We start from the raw sequence: 18,217 nt of genomic DNA on the forward strand, positions 1-18,217 counted from the left end.
TATATTCCTGCAAGGAAAGACTGTTAATAAAGGCGTTTTGACAATAGTGAGTGAAACATAATTCTAAATACTACCCCTTTTATTTTTTAGGATTGATGTCATGTGTTCCATCACAATTATCAAGTGTTTTAATTTGACGCTGCTTTAGGTACACGGACTCTCACAGATGTCTGCAAGCATTTATTCCATACCCCGACGAAATTACAAAATAGGGATACGAATGTTATCATTTGTTCACACTACTTTCTTAGATAAGATAAAATGTATTTCAACGTAACAGTTCATTGTTTTAAAGGGCTATTTTCAAATCAATATGCAACGTCGATATCTATTGTGACGTCTAAGTCCAATCAGAAAGTCATATTGAGTAGGAAGAGAAAGAAAGAATAAATAAAACAATTTAGGGAGTTTGTGTAGTTGGCTTCGTTTATAAATAGCAATAACCATATCTGACATGTGTTTATCTTGAAAATTATCTATATTCCTTGACATGAAATTAAATCTACACAAAAGTCTAAATAAGGATTCCAATCCAAATAATGTAATATTGTAATAAGTCAGAGTAAAACTGTAAAGAGAACATCCACATGTGAGTAAGTGCAAAATTGTAATGTGTAAAAACAATCATAGTTATTCAAATATATTTACATTCTGAGTGTCTCGTCACCATATGTATCAACCAAATGACAAAAAAAAACATTTGCCTATGAAAACACTATGAATACACTTTGAATACATCGATTCTCGTGCATCGATTAGCTGATTTAAAACAATGCGCCAGTTCCATATCAATAAAACATAGTCCCCTACAATGTTTTTACATAATATCTAATGTGTTGTTTCTTGATATAGAATCAACTAAGGTTTAGTGTAATAATTAAATTAAATTGTATTCTAACTATATTTTTGGTTTATCCTTTGTCATAATTTTGGTTTATCCTTTGTCATTTGCAAAAAGGGTCGACCGGAAGGCAGAAGCTTGAAAACGCGACGTTGTGGAACGATCTCGTCATCCAGCTGTTCCATTCTCGTTTCTCGTCGTATATGGGTGTCATAATTTAAAATACAATATAAAAAACCTTCCAATTTTTATTTCCATAAATTATTCTTTCTTCCGAGGAGCGCTAATGCGCTCAAAGGGATAAGTAGACAGCTTCTGCTATTCATAGCCGCTATGAAAATTAGAACAATAAATTTAATCCCTATATAAACTATAGTGTGGAACACTGCAGTTAAAACCCTCTACAATCACGAAAACAGTTTGAGGTTGTTGCTAATAGTACATATCAGCATATATTGTATGACTTCATTATTCGTTTTAAACAATACATCCAATAGAGCACTATGCGTATCGTTAGTACCGATTTAATAGATCTGGTTTATTGTTAAGCGTTGTATTATCTGTTATTGGTCATTTTTATAAACCTCCCTATGTGTCACCTGTATACCGTTGGTCATGTTTTAATGACCTCTGTTAGGGACCGTAGATTGTACACAAAGCTCGGGATGGCATATCACCATATCAAATTACATTGTTTAATAAGAGTGCAGCACAACTAACCATAAGACGTGTATGTGAGCATATAGTTTCTAATAAATGCCCGTATCTGGAGAAGGCTCGCGCCTCCATATAAGCACCAATGCTTTGATTCACGTTATCTGCATAGCGAAATTACTAATTGTCTGTGAAGACAAAACGTGTCACCGGGGTACGCTTAAGTACTTTTAGATTTATAATTAGAGTGTTGACAAAAAACCCATAAAAAATGTACTAATAAAATATGTATACTCTGACTGTGTATTATCAAGCGCACAGCACAGTAAGCGATGACGTCAAGAAACCTGATGCCAAAGATGACGCCACAGATCCCCGTGTATTTTGCCACGTCTCCGCGTTTGGACGAAAAGATTGAATTATTCCAGTTATTTCAATTTCTTTCTATCTTGTATATCATGATCTGAGAGGCTGACTATCGATAACCTGCCTATGTGATTCATATAATTACATAGCAAGATACACAACATTCATCGGTAGTGCTTAAATTTGTATTTAAGGAGCCTCGAGAATTCAATGACCGCACCACAACTTTAGGTTTGAGATTAAAATCTTGTATTTATATGTAGCTGCGCTCTTCTGCGCCTTTGCATTCAATTTATAATATTAAGATATTGCTAGATATAAGGAGGCCAAATGCACGAATAGAGCATTGTATTACATGAAGCTGTTGTTCTACATTATTTATGAATAGTAAAACAAAAAAGTATTTGCGATTGTTACGTTATCCTTAAGAATTTAAAAACTCATTGTTCACATTCCTAATCGTATAGCTATACAATTATACCAGCCCTTACTCCCTTAATCCTCTCGGAAAATTATGTTAATTAGAAAAAACTAGCTTTAAACACATAATTATTCATCTAAACAGATGATATACACAACTATAAAAATGATATGAATAGTTGTAGACAAACGTTAACGAACAAACGTTCATTCCACTACGTAAAATCACCAATGCGTTATAACGGATGGGGAAGAGGGAATGAATTTTCCACATCACATACATTCTACGCTGATCAAGGAAGTAGATGGTTACCGATAATGATAATAACGACTCAATCAACTTTGTTAGAACGGGTGCAATATTTATCGCAGTCTCCATTGTGTTTACTTTACTGCACCTTTGATTAAAATCAATAAGTAATGACATATGTTCATTTTCCGATGTATTATTTGTAACGCCGAATTTTAAGTTCGAGGGGGTATCTTTCAATATCGTTATTTCGGATATATGTAATTTATGATAGATATCTAAGTATAGCTAGAATCATCTGATATAGGACTAGCTATCCCTCAATATCAAACACTATCAGGGTCCTTGAATATTGAATACCCAATTCCGCCCACATATTCGAGAATATATGCAAGTGTAGCAGGTTTTACTTGTACATAGTTATGCGGTCCCTTCTAGCGTTGCGCTAGAGGGAATTTCCCTTTAGGTCAGTCGGCAGAGCAGCGGACCAGTTAGTCCGGGGTCGCGGGTTAGAGCTCGTCTGGTGGCACACTACTCTCGCCCTGATATATTTGGTGCCGTAGACCACTCCTAGCAAAAGCTAGCTATACGAGATTGGGATAATAGTGTTGCAGGTGTTAATGGTACAAAGTGATACGGTCGCCTTCTAGCTTCGCGCCAGAGGGAATTTCGTAAGTACGGGATCGCGGGTTCGTGCCCGGCTGGCGGCCGATATTCTCGCACTGTTACCCAAGAACAAACAATTTGAATAGAAATTCAGATCAATATGACCAAACCGCCATCAATTTAGAAGCTGTCAATTAATGTAATCAATGTCTATACACCAAAGCTTGACTACTACAAAATGTCATATCTAAATCATTGAACTTTTACCTTAGTAGAGTGGTTCAGATTTGGCGGAAGGATATGGAACACATTAACCTTTGGCATGTCTAGTGTATTATTCAGGCGATTTTAATCACATGGTCATATCAGTATCAACATTAATGTTATAATATTGAAGAAAATACGTTAGTCGTTTTGTTTTACTCTAATATTACGCTTTAGTTGATGCACTTTACAACAATTTCCTTAATTCTTCAATGGGCCGCGTCCAATTTCCCATTAACACATAATAATGATACTAAAAAGGGCAAGAAATAATCACCCTTTAGATGGGGAAACATACACATGTACCAACTCTGGGATAGTTCAGCGATTGTAATATACGTGACATTTCACTTTAATATCAGGTTGAAAGGTTGAAAAGGTGATAGGCAAACTGTACATATTGAAATTCGATTTGAATATAGTACCCATATTATTGTTAGAGTTAAAATGATACATTTGTTCCAAAGTTTAATTTCGTATCACTTGTTGATGATGTTTAATGTTTGTTGTTTTCTTGTTTAGCTATGTTCAGTAACAAATCACCGTAGACCGTCTCACAATGCAAATCGAAATAATGTGAGTCGAGAAGATGGAAACGTGGAAGAATAATGGCTTAAATGTAAGGTACAATTGAATTTATAGCTTCATTATAATATAACATGACTTTTTTAGTGTTCACGTTGTAAATCTATTAAAAATGCTCCACTGCTGGCAGAGAATATATGATATTCATCATTTGAACAATAATTGGTGTTTAATCGCGTATATATATGACTAATTAACACAAAAAATAACATAAAAAAATTTATTTCGCCTTTGGTGCATGCTCAATCAGTACTTTAATCCATATAGGATATAGTGCCACGGATTTTTTTTCGGGATGCAATTAATTATTTTTCATATTTTTAACTTGATGTAAAATTAGAAGCTCAATTTTCAATGGTGGTAATGGTGTAAAGTAAGTAACTTTTGTAACTGAAGAAAAATACAAAATCGTCTGCTCCTGTTTTTGGTAGTGAAACATTACCATTTGTCAGCGGTGGAGCATCTTTAAGATAATGCCAAGTAGACAGTTATGATCAACATAAATATTGACTATCGATACATGGTGAATGTAATAATAGAATGCCTGCTAATATTACAGATTTGCAGACGTTCAATTGATACATGTCGATTCTAGACAATTACTGAATTCACATGCAATATGGGGGAGCTTTTATTGTCTTTTTTGTATGCTGATATTTTAGCTACAAAACATACAAAACTTACTTGTGTCATCTAGGTGAACCATCAAATTGATTTGAGCAAATCAGTAAGGATCTGGAGTTCACGGTGCAGGTTCTGCAAAGCTAGATTAGTTCAACAGTACAACCCGTAACGAATAGAAATGGCTGATGTAAGTATATATAACAATATTCTTTAAAAAAACATAACTTGTAACAAAATATAAAAATGTTTAAGTCACGCTTTAATAATAAACTAATACTAGTTTTATAATAAATGACCATCATCATTTGTGCCATACTTTAAATATTAATTCGATGACACTTAAAAAAAAATAAATACATGTATATAAATGAAATGACCTTTGACTGTATTGATCATACTACTTTCGTAAAGACAACATTTACTTAATATGAAATGTTATGAGCTGATTAACACAAATGAAACGAATAATGCAGCCGCATGGGATTCATCTACCATCATCTCTCCGTTAATGTAACTATATTCCATCAATTATAATAAAAAAATGATATGTCATCGACTGACAGTGTACTAAAACACTTCGATATTATAAATTTAACTGTCTTTTTAGCTTGATAGCAGACTATATGATGCGGTAGAGAGAGGTAACAAGAGAGAAGTAATAGACCTCCTAGGGAAAGGAGCAGACCCAAACATTGTAAGTAATTAGTAACAATCTTTACAAAAAAAACTAAATATACCTAGCAAAGACTAAAGTTTGACTTCTAATTGCGATATAATGTGGTACACTTTTAATATGAATGGACTATTATAAATAACTACCATACGTAGATTAGAATGATAGTATGTTGTACGCCAAGTTGTTTTCACTAACTAAATATCCTGCTGGTTAAATATGTGTGTACTTTAACAGTTTTTGAAGGATATTTATTTTCAGAGTGACATGTAGTATTTATCTCTAGTTGTTATTTTAATCCAGAGAAATCATTACGTCATACACATTCCATATGGTTATAATGTACGCAGTGTTACACAGTTTTGAATTTGATACATCTAATAATGTATCTTAATTTTATTCTGTCTAAGACAAAGAAATGGGTTACTATATAATCATTTATTGCAATTTCGTTTCGTTACATTACAAATTAACGATAAATTTGAAAAGAAATATGTGACATGGATTACATTTTTTTTTTAAATGAGACAAAACCTCGTATGATGGTATACTTCAAATTGAATTCAAGGTGAGTAATCTATCGCCAAAAAATAATATATATGGAGAGAAGGAGAGAGAAAATGTATGGTTGGTATCTCACAATACAATGCGTATTTTGCTTCGAGACTTAAAAAAGCCATTCCTTTGTCAAACATCAAAATAAGCCTGTTTTGTAAGATACTTACTTGTATTCTGTTTATTCAGCAACCATTTCCATATAGATGACATTCATTACTAAAATGTGGAGGGTTTGTGGTATTATGTCTGGACATCTTAACCATTCAGCAACCACAGCTGTGACAGACCCCTTTTTTCTTACCATACCGGTATAACATCATGCATGTGCACATGTACATGTACATTGCATGTACTGTAGCTAACAACATTTTAAGAAGAACATTATGAATATGATTGAATCAAACAATAAATTTAGTATATACATGTCGGTAAAATAAAACTGTAATAATTCATTTAACAAAAACTCCATTTTACAGCTACAGATGTAGTGATTTTGTTACATTAATCAAAATAACGTTTCACTACACACGACTGTACACGTGTGTGTGCGATAGAAGATCAATGCATACCCTACACAGTTTACATGTGCTTGTGATGTCTGCATGTCGTATGCACACTGTTATTGATACGTTGTCAATCACACTCAATATACATTCACAGCACATGCCATGTTAACCGATTAAAGTTATTGAACTATATAAATATTCAATCAGTTTAACAGTCCGATTGAATAAGCATGAAGACCAGTTCTATTTCCATATTAATTATAGAAGCCATCCTGTTCTGTGTTACACATAATTAAATATTTACACTTGCTAGGCTTGCTCCCTATACGCAAATACTAGCCGATTTTGTTTATCATAACTGCATGGTAACATTGAACTTTGAACTTGCGTATGGAGATGTTCTATGTAACTTAAAGGGGCTACTTTTTTAAAGAAACACATGGCTTTGTTTACATTTTGACGCAACATTACGTGTATACATGTTGTTGTTTTTCGCAAAATTTTGGAAAAATGTAAATAATACATATATGTTTTATATTTATATATGATACCAACATTTTTTAACAATTGTATAAAGAAACGGGAAAAAATATCCCGACCGGGGCGACGTGCTGTGCTGTCAAATGTAAACATTACCTCTGTGTCTGTGTTCGTCCTACGATCGAGTCTTTGGGGTGGACGGGCGTGAGACCCTCTGACAGAAGTCAGTTATAAGCATATCCTCTTGTCTTTGTTCTTTGAGAATTTAATCATGTGTATTATTAAACATGCACCTCTAGTAATCCACGTGTTGACAGTTACGCGTCACCACAAATACATTGTACCCATCGAACACAAGTGAAATTGTTCCGTCTGTAGATGGCGATGGATCTAAGCGTAGATTATATAATTACATGGCTCCCAAGGATGTAATATCGTCAAGTCAGACGACAATCTCAAACACGTTGAGCTACTTCCAATTGAACACCGGTGTTTTGACAGTTTCGGCTAACTCCAGTCTGTAAGCGTGCGTCAGCTTCGCCGCGCTGAACATAAAAAACCGAGTTCACACATGTGGCCGAGTACACATTCTTTATGTTATTACGGTATATATTAACTTTTAGCAAAATTGAATGTATATTTAAAGTTCTGATCTGATGAAATAATTTTTTATCTGAAATTTACTTTGTTTGTCATGCTTAATTTACAATAAAATATTAAACTTTTTTGTCGTCGCGAATGAATAATTCTACCTTACGTAAAGAGTCATCATTCGCTGTTCAATTGAGTAAGCTCCTCCCACATTTGACCGACTTTAATTGTATAATTACTTAACATTCAAATGACGATTTTATTGCATAAAATATAAATAAAAAAGTCGTATGAGTGTAGATATAGAGATTGAATTTCGCTTTTATGTTAACCATGCTTGTATGGAGCAATTCCTCTCAGAATATATTCAATATGAGGCGCTAAAGCGCCCCATAGAATGTATTCCTAGAGAAATTGCTCCATACAAGCATGGTTCACATAAAAGCGCAAACCAATCCCTATTTGTTATCAACATATACTGAAATTTCTTCAAGATGTGATAACGAAAAACGAAATGTTAGTGACATAGTGTCTTCACATTTCAGCACCATTGACTAATGGTAAAAACTAGACTAATCATATATCTAATATACACAAAAAAATCCCGATGTTATTTTTAGATTGCAGTCGTAATAGCTGTTCTTAAAGGCCCATCACATTTCCAGAGCAAAATGTAAAGGTTTCTTGAAAACATTATTAAGAAAATGTATATAAATGAAAAACAATTAGGTTAAAACACCAAACATATGCAAGACTTCCTGCGTAATATAGGATAACAGAGGATATTCATTTCGCTGTATCGCCGTCTGGCGCAGTGATAGTCAACTACCGCGCGGTATTTAGGACGACGGCAGGGAATATAAGTTTAGTTTAAATCAATTTTATTGTAACAAAAGACAATGGATTGGACAAAAGGTATTACAACTTACTGACGTCCTTTCCGAACAAATAGATATATAATTACAATGATAGTTTGTCACGTGATAGCTTAAATATGTCTATATGTGTTTACTTTATATATCAAAAAGTCGGCGTAAGTATAATCCTTATCTATACACAAATAGCCTTCTATTACAAATTAGGATATAGCTAAAGATATAAAGGAGGGATAAGAGACACCAACGCATATTTGTGTTTGTTATAGGGGGTTTTACTTAGAACGTGGTAGTCGGCGTAAGTATAATCCTTATCTATATCTATGGGCGGACCACGGACGAAAGGTGATTTCAATATCATCAGATAGTGGGCTAAAAAACCCAGGAAACACCGTCAATCCTTGATCCACTCTAGTAGCATGTATGAGTTAAGCCTACATACTATTCAGCAATATTATGACAGCGATTACTCACGCAAATATATACATAACAATTGATCTTAACCATAGATCTCCAACATTCCCACGGGATTAAAATGTTCTTACAACAAAACTTTTATTGCTTCTGCTTCTCAATTGATACCAAAAGTAATATCCCGTTTTAATATATACATGTACATACTGTATACATTGTATATCGATTTGTAAAAATAAACATGTCATCTCAGTAATATGAATGGAAACAAAGTCTTATGACGAAGATGTTACACCATCTTTCATGTTCCATGTTCATGAGAAATTGGGACTCAATGCAAACGTTTCCTTCGAAACAATGAGTAGTGTGCAAGAATAAGAATGACCTCCCTTGTGTTTTGCCGATGTACATATATGATAATATCAATATTATATATATGTATTATAATGTTTATACTACTTTGATTTTTTTTATTACATAGATATTCATATCTTTATCGATTCAATGTTTTATTTTGTTATGTGTAACTACTAACTTAATCAATACATGATTTTGCTGCCACTATTGTCATTTTAGCTGCTATTTTCTTCCAAGGTCACACAGATAATCTAAAATTTACAAATTGTGTTGTTGTTCCGTCCATTAAATGATCTAGAAAAGCAATTTTTTTCAATAAAAAGGTGATTTTGGTGATGTTTGATCTTTCACCTTTACTTCCATAAAGGTCAAAGGTAAAAACTATATTTAGAAATATGAAATTCAGGTGATATACTAATCAATGATGTATAACACTTTATATTTACACTTGCTAGACTTGGTCACTATACTCTAATACTAGCCGATTTTGTTTACCATAACTGCATGGTAACATTGAACTTTGAACTTGCGTATGAAAATGTTCTGTACAACGTAAAAGAACTACTTAAAAAGAATAAACACATGGCTTTGTTTACATTTTGACGCAACATTACGTGTATATTGCTGTTTTTCATAAAATTTTGGAAAAATCTAAACAATATATACATGTTTTATATTCATATATGATTCAAACAAATTTTAAATTAACAATTGTATAAAGAAACGGAAAAAATATCCCGACCGGGCCGACGTGCTTTCATTTATGTTAAAAATGATGGGTGTCAAATGTAAACATTACCTCTGTGCCTATGTTCGTCCTACGATCGAGTCTTTGGGGTGGACGGGCGTGAGACTCTCTGATAGAGGTCAGTTATAAACATATCATCTTGTCTTTGTTCTTTGAGAATTTAATCATGTGTATTATAAAACATGCACCGCTAGTAATCCACGTGTTTACAGTTACGGGTCACCACAAATACATTGTAACCATCGAACACAAGTGAAATTGTTTCATCTATCGATGGCGATGGATCTAAACGTAGATTATATAATCAAATGGCTCCCAAGGATTTAATATCGTCAGGTCAGACGACATCTCAAACACATTGAGCTACTTGAAAATCGATGTTTTGACAACTTCGGCAAACTCAAGTGTGTAAGCGTGCGTCAGCTTCGCCTCGCTGCACAATAACGGTCACCGAGTTCACACATGTGGCCGTGTACAAATTATTTATGTTATTACGCTATATATTAACTTTTAGCAAAATTGAATATATATTTAAAATTCTGATCTAATTATATAAGATTATCTCTGAAATTAACTTTCTTTCTCATGTTTATTTTACAATAAAACATTGAACTTTTTGTCGTCGCGGATGAATAATTCTACCTTATGTGAAGAGTCATTATTCGCTGTTCAATTGAGTAAGCTCCTCCCACTTTTGACCGACTTTTATTGAATAATTACGTCACATTTAAATGACGATTTTATTGTATAAAATATAAATATAAAAAGTCATGTGAGTGTAAATATAGGGTAACGCGCCCCATAGAATATTTTCTTAGAGGAATTGCTCCATACAAGCATGGTTAACATAAAAGCGAAATTCAATCCCTATATGGTTCTATGCACCCAACGTGTGGGAAATAAGATATACAAAAAAATGTTAATCTCACTTGTTTAGCACATCAAAAACACCCGAACAGGAAGGTGTTACTTGTGGAAGAATGGCCGGGGTATGAACAGAGCCCAGAAGGTGAACCAGTGTCTCATGTATAACACTCATGTCAAGTCTGAGAGCTTCACTATGGAACACATGCACAATGATACCCAACGTATACCGCTATCCGATTTCTGAAAGGTATCAGACATTGCGGAAGCAAACAATTAAAACAAATTTTCAGAGATTATGTGACCTGAAAAAAAAGCTTACCGGAAGTTATTTTCCACTCGTTGAGGGGCGCGGTCGATTGGTATTTAAGGCCTATTAAAATCACATATATATTATTTCCCTACACTTAAAGATACAACATTCGCAGGCATTAGACATGTTTATCCTTTATCATGTAATAAACTCATTTCCATTTCCAACCATTTAGAATACATTGCTTTAATTAATAGTATATATTATTTTTTTAATTTTATGTCCTAAATAGAGATCATTTAATAAATGAAGAAAACTCACTGATTGAATTGTATGGATAACTCGCAAGGTGTATATATTTTATTCCACATTTTAACAAAATATAAACAATTCATATTTTAACTGATTTGTTGATATGCCATGCCTTGGTCCAGAATGCATTTTGGTCGACATGAGCGTTTATTTGGGAGACGAACACCTTCTAGGAAACATATTTGAATTTAATTGATAATGTATAACTATAATTTAAGTTCACGTGAATTACAGAATATATTGCAGCATAACTAAGGTAGATTTTTGGCAAAATTGTTCAAAGTTTGAAGAAAGCATGAAACTTTGCATATCGTATTTTTAGGACATAAGGTTTCAGGAAAAAATGTACTCCAAAAATTCACGGCCCCTGAATATAATAAACACGTTTCCATTTTAAAATATTTTAGAATACATTGCTTTAAATATTTTCCACCGCTGACGAATGGTATTTTCTAAATATCAAAACAGGAACAGAGAATTTAGTATTTTACTTCAGTAATAAAAGTTATTTTCTTTGCACAATTACCACCATTAAAAAAATTGACTTTCCAATTGTACTTAGAAATATTATAGAAATATTAAAAATAATTAATCGCATACCGAAACAAATCCGTCGCACTTTATCCTATATGAAATTAAGTACTGATTGTGTATGTACCAAAAGTAAAACGAACTATTTCATATGCATTTTTTGTTAATTAGACACATATATACACGATTATACATCAGTTATTGTTCAAATGATGGGCGACGAGACATCTTTAATAAATAGTATATATTTATTAATTTCATAGTGTATATAGGGATTTTTAATAAAGGAGGATAACTCGCTTATTGAATTGCATCCATACCTCGTAAGATGTATACATTTGATTCCCGATTTTAACAAAATATAAACAATTTAGATTTTGAACTGATTTGTTTTCAGGCTATGCCTTGCTCCAGAGTGCATTATTGTCGACGTAAGTGTGTATTTCAGAGACGAACAGCTAATAAGGAAACACATTTGACATAAGTGTTGTATCCTTTTTTTTTCTTCATAGATATTTTGAAGCCATTTACATTTATTACATACATATTGAGAGACATAACCAAGAGAGAATAAGAGAAGGGTGATAAATCATCTTGATAATTCCTACAATGAGTTATCGTTGATCGTTTCATTGGAACAGTATTATAAAAAACGAAATAACTTAACTACTTTTAGGTATATATTTGTCAACGAAACAAACTGAATTATAGATGTCCATCTCTGGGGTCCGATGATGAAGATTGATATCGATATCAATGTAAAATGAAGGACAAATAATATAAATCGACTTAACTCCGACACTGCAAAATATAAACACTGAAGGGTTTCTAAAACGTTATATGTGGTTCTTATAATCGTTCCCTTCTATTTACGGATTATATTAAAATACGTATTGGTATAGAGTATAATTTGTGCACACAATCGTGGTACATTTGTACTTCCCAGCATCTCATCCAATGTAGATCAACATAACCTTAATATATTACCAGGATCGCGACTGTTATAAATTTTGTATCATGTTTATTAGTAAAAAAATTCCCGTGTAAACAACCTTTACACCATTCGTCTTTTTAAATTGGGTTGTTCGTATTTGCAGCATACATGTAATTTGAACAGTTTTAAATATTGTCATACCATTGTTTTAAATCTATATAAGTCGATATGACTTTTAGGTGTAAGTTTCTACTAGCCCTGGTGCAACATTGTTTATGTTTAAGATATAATGTATTCTACGATACGGTCAAATTAAGATCACATAACCCTGATCTAGTAACAAGAATCCGATTTACTAACTTATTTTGTCATTTTTTAATCCGCTTGAATAAATTAAAATCATGGTCGCTTACTATAACCAGATGATATTAGAATAGTGAAGTGACCATGCCTATGATGAAATATATGTAATTAATATCTTTTTCCTTTTTAATTTTCATACTTGTATTCATATAATATCCGATATGACAGAGACACAAGACAGGGTAATAATCATTATTTCAGTAAATTCATCATTGTATTATAAAGAGTTATACATATGTATCTGTCCTTTTGGATTGGTATTGATTGTGATGTCATGTGTTTGTAAGTTTTAGATCAATTCTGCTATTTTGCTCACAAAATAGTGATATCACAACTGATACCTTCCCGCAATGGGGATAACTCTGATATACTAAGATAAAACAGTGAAAACAATTAAGAACATTTATTTGAAAATAGAGAAAATACTTTATTCCCTAACAATCCAAACTATAACAATATGCTCACTCACAAAGTCACAGAACATCGAATATACGTTGCGCTCACCACTTCTCACCGTAAACTTAAAAGATAATGCCCTCATCAGTCCTCACACTGTAAATGTATGCCTTCATCAGTCCTCTTACTGTAAATGTATAAGATATTGCCAGCATCAGTCCTAAAATGTAAATCTATAAAATAATGTCCAATTCAGTCCTCTTACTGTAAATTTATAAGATAATGCCCTCATCAAACCTAAAAATGTAATACATACATATTGAAAGACATAACCAAGAGTGAATAAGAGAAGGGTGATAAATCATCTTGATAACTCGTACAATGAGTTATCGTTGATCGTTTCATTGGAACAGTATCATAAAAAAATAATTTAACTACTTTAAGGTATATAATATCGATTTTGTCAACGAAACAAACTCAAATATAGATGTCATCTCTGGTGTCCGATGATAAACCTTGATATCGATATCAATATAAAATGAAGGAAAAATAATGTTAGACGACTTCAATCCGACACGGCAATATATAAACACGGAAGGATTTCTAAAACATTATATGTGATTATTATAATCGTTCCCTTCTATTTACGGGTTCTATTAAAATATTAATTTTAAAATTTAATAATTAAAATTATAAATTGGTCTAGAGTATAGTTTGTGCACATAATCGTGGTACATTTGTACTTTCAAGTATCATGTCCAATTAAGATCAGCATAACCTTGATATATTACCAGGATAGGTGTAATAGGTGTAAGTTTCTACTAGCCGTAGTGCAACATTGTTTATATTTAACATCTAATGTATTCTACGATATGCTCCAATTAAGATATCACTGTGATCACTTACAGTCATAACTTCCGATCCGTGAAACTTGAATTGCTAACGCATAGAAATCCATAATGTTAACGATGACGTCATTCTATTAATGCTGAAAAATGCTTATTAATAACTGATAATTAAGGACGTTTCGCACAGTGATCGAATGCGCCGTTCGTTCAGACCTCTACGTGTCAACGAGTGCACTCTTTTGTGACTAAGATTATGAAGAATACCGATCTATATGTTATCTGTCTAACAATATCTTACATTTTAACGTTAAAATCAGGATAGTATAGTCGATAAACGGCGTATTTGTCGATATTGTACTTAGTTCGGTTTGCCGAAAGCTTGATACCGGGTGAAAACCAAAGTTTGTACGGTAGGTGTAGGACCTAGTTTCGACAAACTAGGGAAAAATAATGTTGTCAGATCTTTGAATTTGGCTCGGCTAATATAACATAAAGCTACATGTATCTTTTGAGAAGCACATTACATAACTCATGCAAACGGACTGATATATGCCGAAACGGTCTTGATCTTGTACTGAATAAAATGAGATTCCATAACAATCAAGTGATTAAAACATTTTCTGTTCAACTCAGTTAAACTGTGAATATATTCTATTTGATACTTAATATACATGTGTTTTAAGGGAGATGCATAATTAAGGACGTTCCGAACAGTGATCGAATGCGCCGTTCTTTCGGACCTCCTCGGGTCAATGAGTACATTCGAAACTGCACATGAAAACTCTTTTGTGACTAAGATTATGAAGAATACCGATCTATATGTAAACCGTCTAACGATATCATACCATTTAACATTAAAATCAGGATAGTACAGTCGATAAACGGCGTGTTTGTCGATATTGTACTTAGTTCGGTTTGCTGAAAGCTTGATACCGGGTGAAAATCAAAGTTTGTACGGTAGGTGTAAGACCTAGTTTCGACAAACTACATGTAGAAAAAAATAATGTTGTCAGATCTTTGAATTTGGCTAGGCTAATATAACATGAAGCTACATGTATCTTTTGAGAAGCAAATTACATAACTCATACAAACGGACTGATATGTGCCGATACGGTTTCGATCTTGTACTGAATAAAATGAAATTTCATAACAAGTGATTAAAACAGTTTCTGTTCAACCCAGTGAAACTGTGAACATATGACACTTAATATACATGTGTTTCAAGGGAAAATAATTAAATCAAGATATTCCAATTTTGCCGAGTAATCCAGCTAGTATAAAACTACAGATACAGAAATATTTTGATCTCTCCATCGCCCCACCCCTGCTTTTCGTTCAATTTGTGCAAGCTAGTATATTTCATGAATATTGCGTATGTAGATGTCTACATGTATCATGTTTAGCTAATATGATCCTCAATAAGCACTAACACGTTCGGGAAACAAGACTTTATTTACTGTATACATGTACGATAAGACAGGCCTAACTACTCTAATTAGATGATGCATGTATTTCCCGTTTTGAGAAAATGCATGGAAGTACTCTGATTCATTTGATTAAATACTACATGTATCTTACGAAAAAGCACATGTACGCTAGTGTCAACAACAGTATCATTTATGTAATATAGAAACTAAACATGTACATGAAGGCATAGACTAATTTATTTCCCTGTCTACAGTTATCAGCTGAACGTAGATCGAGGATTCAGAATAAGAGATTTTTTGCTTAGGCGTACACTTGCCGTACAGGTTATATTGAGGATCCAAAAATCTGTTTTAGTTTACTTCGGATAATAAATATATATCTACATGTATTAGATATGCAGATATATCATCAAAAACATACAAAAACATACAGTTGTGTATGATGACATCGATTTTATCGACTTTATTGTGATCAAGTTGAAGTTATCAACTTCGATCGTTGTCACGTAGACGCTTTTCATCGTTACAGATTTGGCGCCAAATTCAAATTTATGCTTGAATATCTGCCTCAAACGACTATTGAATCTAAGATATCTTGACGATGGAATGATAGAATTTTATAAAATATTTTCCCGCTAAAACAATATAAAATCATGGATTGTCTAAAGGGTAATTAAAGTAGAATCTTTACACGGAATTTCCCATATTCATTTTTCAGATATTATATCCAGGCAAAATAATGGCTTATTTGTGCCATTTCTTAGCTTTGTATAGCATCAAATCGGTGGCATCGTGACGTAAAATTAAATGGTATAACACTTTATATTATCAGACTATTACACTTTATAATATTCAATATATAAGATGTTCTTTATAAAAATATTACCGCTCGATTTCATTCAAATAATATAATTGTGAAAAAAAAGTCATTTTTAGGGGGTAGGTGTATAGAAAGGCTAATTACTCAAAAATTCCACTATCAATTTTTTTAATATTCTTTCATCATAACCCAAACATCTGTCTTATTATGTGGACAAAAAATAAAGAAAATTAAACAATACAATTTTTTGAAATTAGGTTTTTAAGTTGAAATTCAAATGCAAAAATTGGGCCTTTTTAGGCCTCATTTACACACATTCGCGTGAAAAATTCACAATTATTGTATTTTAAAGAGTGGAAACGACATTGAGGTCATTGATAGCCATATAAACTTACACATTAAAGATAAAAAATGTTGTTGTTTGTAATATTTCAGTCAATTACCAAGCTTTGAAAATATGTGTGTAAAATTGTATTTTGTGAAAAACAGACGGTAAAGTAGGGTTATTGGGAGTACAATATTTCCAAAACCGCACGGTCAAATTTCAAATAAAAGCCTTAATAAACAGTTTATTAACCAATCATTCAGTGAGCAAATTTTAAAGAAAATTGGACGAGGGGAAATGTTTAGGCCTAACTGTATCGAACCACCTTAATTGACAATTTCCATTAAAATTGATGACAAACTTATAATTACACATTGCGAATTCTATCTCGTCATGAGTTGGTGGCTAATATCAATACAAAGCTTGATATGCATTTCTCGAAAATAAACATATCACATGTATTAATTTCAATAAAATTAATGTTTATATGTATTTTCATACTACATTGTAAATCCGACTTTTTGATTGGCAGATTTTTTTCTTCATTCTATGAAGAAAACAAATAAAAGAATGGCAAGAAAACCCGACGTTTTGATGTCGGTACAATAGAGACGTCTGCGTTGCTTATTGAATTGAAAATAAATAATCCATTGGAAATCAATGGAATCGTACGTTAAGCTTATTCTTTTTTATCAAGTACTCTGAAAATACTAAGTATAAGCATTGCTGTTACTATTCTTTTTAACTCAGGGTATAATATAATATAATCATAATATAAACTAAATTTTGTTTGCAAACTGATGTGAGAATCCGCCACGTATATTTTTTTTCTTTCATATCCGGATGTAGTTAAAAAGAAATAGTTACATCAATGCTTTAACATATATAGTCTTAATAATATCAAAAGCTCACATGTTATATGATGTGGTAGGACATGTATAATTATGCAACACTTTTATGATTTTGCTTCTGATCATTTAATAAAGTATTGATATAATACATTTTGGGGAATTAGATAAAATAATAATAAATTAGTGACAATAACATATTACTTAGCCATATAACATTATTTTAATTTCAGGGCTTGGACACCGCGGTAATGTTGGATCAAGTAGATATTGTTAAATTGTTACTGCAACACGGAGCAGATCCAAATGAGGTAAGTTATATTATAAACGTGTGCATTTTATTACTAAACAATTACTTCTGGTTGGGTGATAAGGTTTATGTATAAATAAATCGATGACTTTTTACACGTGTTTTCTGGTATTTTGTCATATCCATCATGACCGCGCATTATAATAAAATAATGGACCTAACATCGTACAGTTG

At 32.5% G+C, this 18,217-nt stretch overlaps 1 protein-coding gene across 6 annotated transcripts in view; it reads left to right on the forward strand.

Annotated features, from left to right (window-relative positions):
- LOC138306001 (cyclin-dependent kinase 4 inhibitor B-like) overlaps positions 1-18,217 on the forward strand; it is a 637,657-nt gene that overhangs the window by 11,829 nt on the left and 607,611 nt on the right. For 4 of the 6 annotated variants that reach the window (XM_069246315.1, XM_069246312.1, XM_069246317.1 and 1 more), the window contains exons 2-4: positions 3,924-4,020; positions 4,684-4,797; positions 5,218-5,304. The exons of 1 other annotated variant lie outside the window; for it this stretch is intronic. In XM_069246315.1, the coding sequence (XP_069102416.1) occupies positions 4,789-4,797; positions 5,218-5,304 (96 nt within the window). In that variant the 5' untranslated portion in view covers positions 3,924-4,020; positions 4,684-4,788. Of the gene's footprint in view, positions 1-3,923; positions 4,026-4,683; positions 4,798-5,217; positions 5,305-18,217 lie in introns of all 6 variants that reach the window. One more of the 6 variants, XM_069246313.1, reaches the window with a different exon arrangement.

The sequence above is a fragment of the Argopecten irradians genome, chromosome 13, assembly GCF_041381155.1.
Source record: "Argopecten irradians isolate NY chromosome 13, Ai_NY, whole genome shotgun sequence".
Taxonomy (NCBI): domain Eukaryota; kingdom Metazoa; phylum Mollusca; class Bivalvia; order Pectinida; family Pectinidae; genus Argopecten; species Argopecten irradians.